General features: G+C 46.0%; 1 protein-coding gene across 1 annotated transcript; it reads left to right on the top strand.

Annotated features, from left to right (window-relative positions):
- Positions 1–1,338: 1,338 nt before the first annotated feature.
- On the top strand, positions 1,339–6,337 carry HSPA5 (heat shock protein family A (Hsp70) member 5). The gene is made up of 9 exons (XM_077836099.1): positions 1,339–1,402; positions 1,627–1,761; positions 1,887–2,118; positions 2,742–2,879; positions 3,231–3,343; positions 3,426–3,816; positions 4,175–4,412; positions 4,666–4,833; positions 5,487–6,337. Exons 2-9 carry the CDS (start codon positions 1,643–1,645, stop codon positions 6,041–6,043), a joined length of 1,956 nt encoding a protein of 651 aa, XP_077692225.1. The 5' UTR covers positions 1,339–1,402; positions 1,627–1,642; the 3' UTR covers positions 6,044–6,337.
- Positions 6,338–6,988: the final 651 nt, after the last annotated feature.

Raw genomic sequence — 6,988 nt, 5'->3', positions numbered from 1 at the left:
TTTTATGACTAACTATAGAATTTCCACCTATCCTGAGATATCTTTAGGCTGACATTATGCGAGGGAGTGAATGATATTTGTGTCATGATGTGGTGGTGCAATAACAAGCCATTGTGACTCAATAACAAAGCCTAAAAAGGGCCAAACCCAATAGGAAGGACCTGTTCATTTTCCAATTTGAACGGAGCAACAAAAAACAAAAAGGTGAGATTATATCAGCAAACAGACCTCTTTTTTGTTTAGAAAGACCTGAAGCTGAGAATTAACACCCAGTTCTTCACAAGTTAATGCTTATTATATATTCCACATTTCATCCCAGATCCAGTCTTATTTCTGAACAACTCCTTGATGAGAGCCAGAAATTGATGTTATGAGTGGTCTAATTTAGAGTAAATGTCTATTTATTCCGGCTTAATTTTGAAGGCAGTTTTACACGGAAATGAAGGGTTTTGTTTTACTCTATGTCAATGTACAATGCAGATAACACACTGACACCTGAAGTGTTTTCATCCCTAACTTTCTCTATGGGACGCATACAATAACATCAGAGGAGTTGTGTTGTGACATAACGTCCCACCATGCCCTCTGCATGGGGGCATCACATCACACCATCCCAGCTTCCACGTGGGTAGTCACATTGCTCTGCTGTTCCTTCCTTGCAGGGCTTCTCGTCATGGCCTCCATGGCGGGATGTCATCCTGTCACCAGTTGTGACCTCTGCGGTGGGACGTCACGCCGTCCTCTGGCCCATCGAGCGCCAGGCCATCCCCTGCTCCGATGAGGCTGCCGTGTGGAGAGGTCACACCGTCTCCAGACCCGCTGTGACCTCTGCATTGGGACGTCATCCTCTGGCCCATCAAGGCCCAGTGGGGAGAGCCTCACCGAGCCCCAGGCCCCTGGCTCCTAGCAGTGGGTACAGGTGCGGTGACCATTAGCTCCTTGGTCTCTCCTGACAACCGCTGGCCCCCACTTCCCCAGCCCACTCCCCTGGCTCCCCCATTCCCAGCCCCCTCCCCAGGGGCTGGTAACCATAGAAACTTCCAGAATGGACCAGCCCTGCCTCTCTTCTTTTAGCGTGACCACTGCTCCTAACCAATAGGCTCACTCCGCTTGGCTGTCCCTTCGAAGCTGATTGGTCCGCGACACGGGTAAAGCGGACCAATGGAACGACGACGGAGGGGCGCGACGCCACACGTCATTGCGGAGAGGTTGATCTCCGCCAATCAAGAGTAGCCAGCTTAGTCGGCGCCAACCAATGGAAAGGTTCCAGCGCAGGTTCCGCAACCAATAGCTAGCCTCCACGAAGCCATGAGGGAGGGTATATAAGGGTGGGAGGCCGGGGTGGCCTAGGCATAGCGCCGGCAGTAGCGAGCGGAGCGGGTCTGTGTGTGGCGCGGTAACGGTGAGTGGGGCGTGCGGCCTACTGTGTGGGGCCGCGGTGCCGGCGCCCCGGGCGATGGAGGGCCCTAGTCTCCGGGCGCGGCGGGCGGGCGGATGCGGCCGGGCCGGGCCGGGGGCCTGAGGCGGGGCGGGCGGATGCGGCGGGCCGGGGGCCTGAGGCGCGGCGGGCGGGCGGATGCGGCGGGGCCAGGCCGGGGGCCTGAGGCGTTTCCCTTGCGCTGCCAGGTTCCCGGCGGACAGCATGAGGCGGGCGCTGCTGGTGGTGCTGCTGCTGCTGGGCAGCGGGCGCGGCGAGGAGGAGGAGAAGAAGGAGGACGTGGGCACCGTGGTGGGCATCGACCTGGGAACCACGTACTCATGGTGCGTAGAGCGCGGGCTGCCCGGCCAGGGCCGCGCGCTCCCTGCCCCCCCACGGCCCCTTCTCCCCACGCGGGGCCGGGGGCCCTGTCCCGCACGGCTGACCGACCCCGGCTTTGCTTTCACAGCGTTGGCGTCTTTAAGAACGGCCGCGTGGAAATCATTGCGAATGACCAGGGCAACCGGATCACGCCGTCCTACGTCGCGTTCACCCCCGAAGGGGAGCGTCTCATCGGCGATGCTGCGAAGAATCAGCTCACCTCCAATCCTGAGAATACGGTGTTCGATGCCAAACGCCTGATTGGCCGCACGTGGAATGATCCCTCCGTGCAACAGGATATCAAATACCTGCCTTTCAAGGTATGTGCCAAAATTCACACTGCAAACTGCTTAACTTGGCAGGCCACTTTTATGTTGGAGAAGAGTGACTTGTGGACTCAGATTCTGTGTCGAAGCCTATGGGATTGAGCTCTGATGAGGGTCTGCTACATCAGACTGTGGCATAATGAAAGTCTTTGTGGATATTACAGATCTAAACTCCAGTAGGTGACTTATGTTTTCATTGTATCTTCCCCTTATTCATAATCGCAAAATGAATTCTCTTGGGCATCCAAAAATCATTAATTGCTGTCCAATAAACCCTAATTTTTTACTAATTAGGGAGGGTGATTAAGATGGAAACAGTTACTATTATTCACATAGTCTGTCCCATAACTGGAGTAGTTCAGAATGCTAAATATCTTGCCTTCCATAAAAAATGTATGGATTGTGGAAATGGAACTGACATGTAATATCCATGTACATAATTGTAATCAATGTGGGCTCTCGGCATAAAATATTACTGGAGAGAACATCTATTGTCTGCTCTTCTCTCCTTTCTTGACTTTTTTGAGTAGTGAGCATTGTTCAGGTTCCAGTTCTCTTCAAAGATTTAAAATTACTAGAAATACATTCTTTAAACTTAAGTGTTCATGTTTTTAAAGGTTCTTGAAAAGAAGACCAAGCCATATATACAAGTTGATGTTGGTGGTGGACAGACAAAGACATTTGCTCCAGAAGAAATTTCTGCTATGGTTTTGACAAAGATGAAGGAAACTGCTGAGGCCTACTTAGGAAAGAAGGTAGGTAACATAACAAAAATGGTCTACTGTGACATCTTGTAGAAGCAGCAGTTTTCCAAAGTGATAGCAGCAGGTGATCTCCCAAGCTGCAGACCAAAGTTTGACTCTTAATTTCTACCCAGTTTGGCTGGGAGCACTTGAAGAACTCAGACAGGACCCATTGATCTTTGCTTAATTCTTGTCTGGCCACTCTAGGGGTACCATTAAAGGAAGCCATTCTTCACCTGGAAGGTGAGAAGGCACTCAAGGCAGTGGCAGTTCCTCTAACACTTGGAAATTGTCAAGCTTTCATTTGTGGTGTTGCTGCTGATTATTGAAGTTGTTACATTAATCCTCATCCTGCTCTTCTAGGTTACCCATGCTGTTGTCACTGTCCCAGCTTATTTCAATGATGCTCAGCGTCAAGCTACAAAGGATGCTGGTACCATTGCTGGATTGAATGTAATGAGAATAATCAATGAACCGTGAGTAGTTTTTTAACTGTTCTGCAATGTCATGCTGTACTAGGCCTTGTGAGTTGTCTTAACTACTATTTCTTCATCACAGTACTGCTGCCGCCATTGCTTATGGACTGGATAAGCGGGAGGGTGAGAAGAACATCCTTGTATTTGATCTAGGTGGTGGAACCTTTGATGTCTCTCTCCTCACAATTGATAATGGTGTCTTTGAAGTTGTGGCTACAAATGGAGATACTCACTTGGGTGGAGAGGACTTTGACCAACGTGTTATGGAACACTTCATCAAGTTATACAAGAAGAAAACTGGAAAAGATGTTAGGAAGGACAACAGATCTGTACAGAAGCTACGTCGGGAAGTAGAGAAAGCAAAGCGAGCTTTGTCCTCTCAGCATCAGGCTAGAATTGAAATAGAGTCCTTCTTTGAAGGAGAGGACTTCTCTGAGACACTGACTCGCGCAAAGTTTGAAGAACTGAATATGGTTAGTATTTGAAGCTAGAGTTACAATTGCTTTGTGGTAAATCAGTGTCTTGCAGTTACTTGCATGTTTAGTATGTTCAGCTATTGCTTATGTTGCATTAAATTTACAGAACACAATAAACATAACTCTGCTATGAAGCAATAACTCCCTAGCTGACGTGGGAATAGGGAGGAGAAACTAAGGCAAGAGACTTGCCCAAGGTCATGTGGTAAGATGACATCTGGCTGGAGTCAATGCTTGGTGTGTGTTTTGGCTTGCTCATGGTCATTTGTCCAGACCACACTTTGCTGAGATATATTTCTCCAGCATAGGGGAGAAGTAGTGCCTTACCTTACTATTGTCACTTTTTGCCTCTTAGGATCTGTTCCGTTCCACCATGAAGCCTGTGCAGAAAGTTCTAGAAGATTCTGACCTGAAGAAATCCGACATTGATGAGATTGTACTTGTGGGTGGCTCTACTCGAATCCCCAAGATACAACAGCTTGTTAAAGAGTTCTTCAATGGCAAAGAGCCTTCTCGTGGCATCAATCCAGATGAGGCTGTTGCTTATGGTGCCGCTGTTCAGGCTGGTGTCCTTTCGGGTGACCAAGATACTGGTAGGTGCAAACCTAAACTAGTAACTTTCAGAGTTTTTACACTTTACTGCTAGTATTGGAGCAGGTTTTTGGAGGCCTGATCCAAGTTGAGAACAGAAATCATGTAAGCTAAATTCTAAACATTGTTACTAGGAACACTCTACTTGCCATACTTTCATAAGGCTACAGTAATTATGGGCCCTTGTCATTTCTAGTCTAACAATAGAATCTCTAACTGTGAATAGGAGTAAAGCTAGAAACATGTCTCTTTTAGGTGACCTGGTGTTACTTGATGTGTGTCCTCTGACACTTGGCATTGAAACTGTTGGGGGTGTTATGACCAAGCTCATCCCAAGAAATACTGTTGTCCCCACCAAGAAATCACAGATTTTCTCCACAGCTTCTGATAACCAGCCAACTGTAACAATCAAGGTCTATGAAGGTAAGTGTCCTGTATCACTGAACTAAAATAGGATGTATCCTGTACACCACTTTTTTGTGAAAACTTAGTAAAGTTCTTAAAGTTAGACATGGAGCAATGAATGACCATGCCTCAAAAGTATCTCAGAATTCCTCATTATAGCCCTTGAAGAAACAACTCTAGTGGGGAGACATTGGTAACAGACCAACTCAAAAGGCTACTTGTAGCATCTTAAAGAATACTAGTGTTCCAGTAATAGAGTGCTTGATTGGATTGTCCAGTGTTCCCCTCCTCCCTTTGCATGAGGGCACTAATCTTGTGGTCTCTGGAGGGAGAAGTCTAAATCACCCCCATTCAGGTTAAAATAAACTGATATTGTAAAACCCTTTTTACTACAAACCTGGGTGTCTCAGAATTTCTCTTTGCTGTTACAGGCAAAGGTACATGCTGCTCCAGGCAATTAAAGTCAAATAACACTTAAAACATTTCTTGTTTTGGGAGTAGGCCATCTGGTCATCATTCAGAGATTCAAGTGTTCCCACACTTGAGCTGGGCTTTCACCTCCCCTTAAAGTGAAACAAAATATAGGTTCAAAACCTAAGATTAGTCATGTCAAACCACATGTAACGCCACCTTTTAGGTACAAGTACAAACTAAAACTCTTACCTCTGTAGGTGAACGTCCTCTCACCAAGGATAACCATCTCCTGGGTACTTTTGACTTGACTGGAATCCCTCCTGCTCCTCGTGGTGTCCCACAGATTGAAGTTACCTTTGAGATAGATGTGAATGGAATCCTCCGTGTTACAGCGGAAGACAAGGGCACAGGAAATAAAAACAAGATTACAATTACCAATGACCAGAACCGTCTGACACCAGAGGAGATTGAGAGAATGGTTAATGATGCTGAGAAGTTTGCAGAGGAAGACAAAAAGCTTAAAGAACGTATTGATACCAGAAATGAGTTGGAAAGCTATGCTTATTCACTGAAGAATCAGATTGGGGACAAAGAGAAACTAGGTGGCAAACTCTCATCTGAAGACAAGGAAACAATAGAGAAAGCAGTAGAGGAAAAGATTGAATGGCTTGAAAGCCACCAAGATGCTGAAATTGAAGATTTCAAAGCTAAAAAGAAGGAGCTGGAGGAGGTTGTCCAGCCAATTGTTAGCAAGCTTTATGGAAGTGCAGGACCTCCCCCTGAAGAGGAAGCAGGAGAGAAGGATGAATTGTAAATCTTGATTTCTGAATGTTACCTTGTAAATACTGGACTCAGGAACTCTTCTGTTAAGATAATATTGAACTCTAATCTGGAATGTAATTGGAATCTTCACTTCTGAGTGGAGATGGAAATGTTAGCCCAAAGTGGCTGTTTACTGCTTTTCATTAGCAGTTGCTTGATGTCTGTGGGGAGGTGGGAGGGAAGGGTAGTGGGGTGGGACTGTAAAATGAGTTGGGGGTTTAGAAATTTTCCAGTTGAAAACATTCTAACTGGTCATGTGCATTCTGTGTAGAACTTTTTTCTACCCAAGTGACCACAATAAATTTGTTATTTACACTGGATCTAGCTTAATTTCATATTTCCTGTCATGTCTGTTTATAGACTATCAAACTCACTGAGTGCAGTTCTCTTACTTAAAATGTTCTCTTCAACTAAAGTTCTGTTCATCCTGCAAATAGTCCAAGTACTTCAGTGTGTAAGCATTTAATCTGAAGTGCTACTAGGCACAACAGTTGTCAGGTCCTTTTTCCTAGCAAGTTAGCAGCTTATCTCCCTTGTCACTGTTTTGGATTACATTCCAAACCTGTTGTACCTAGAAGTATATCCTAACATGTGATAAAACATGCTGTTCATGTAGCTTGGCTTTGACAGGCTTTCTATTTTCTAATGCTAAAGCTGATTTCAGCCTTGGAAAATGATGTGACACCCAAAGGTGTCCTTTGACTTTGTAGCTTCCTCTTGAGAGAGCTTAAAAGCTATTGAATGTGTGCAGCTTTGAGGCAGAGAGATGTAGCAGAGGCTTAGTAAACAGTGTAGCATAGGAAATGCCTGGCTGAACCATGCACCTAATTATCATGCTCCTAGGCTCTGACAGTATTGACTTAGCTCCAGTGTTCTGTATGGCACTTGCCAGGAATAAGTTTCCTTACCCAGAGCTTGCATTCTAATGGCCCAATCA

Source organism: Eretmochelys imbricata, chromosome 16 (genome assembly GCF_965152235.1).
Source record: "Eretmochelys imbricata isolate rEreImb1 chromosome 16, rEreImb1.hap1, whole genome shotgun sequence".
Classification (NCBI taxonomy): domain Eukaryota; kingdom Metazoa; phylum Chordata; order Testudines; family Cheloniidae; genus Eretmochelys; species Eretmochelys imbricata.
This window is presented reverse-complemented; position numbering and strand designations above follow the sequence as displayed.

Coding starts and splice junctions, on each gene's coding strand:
- HSPA5 (XM_077836099.1), top strand. CDS start 1,643: ATGAGGCGGGCGCTGCTGGTGGTGCTGCTGCTGCTGGGCAGCGGGCGC. Junction 3,817..4,174: donor AGTTTGAAGAACTGAATATG/GTTAGTATTTGA, acceptor TTTGCCTCTTAG/GATCTGTTCCGTTCCACCAT. Junction 4,413..4,665: donor TTCGGGTGACCAAGATACTG/GTAGGTGCAAAC, acceptor TGTCTCTTTTAG/GTGACCTGGTGTTACTTGAT.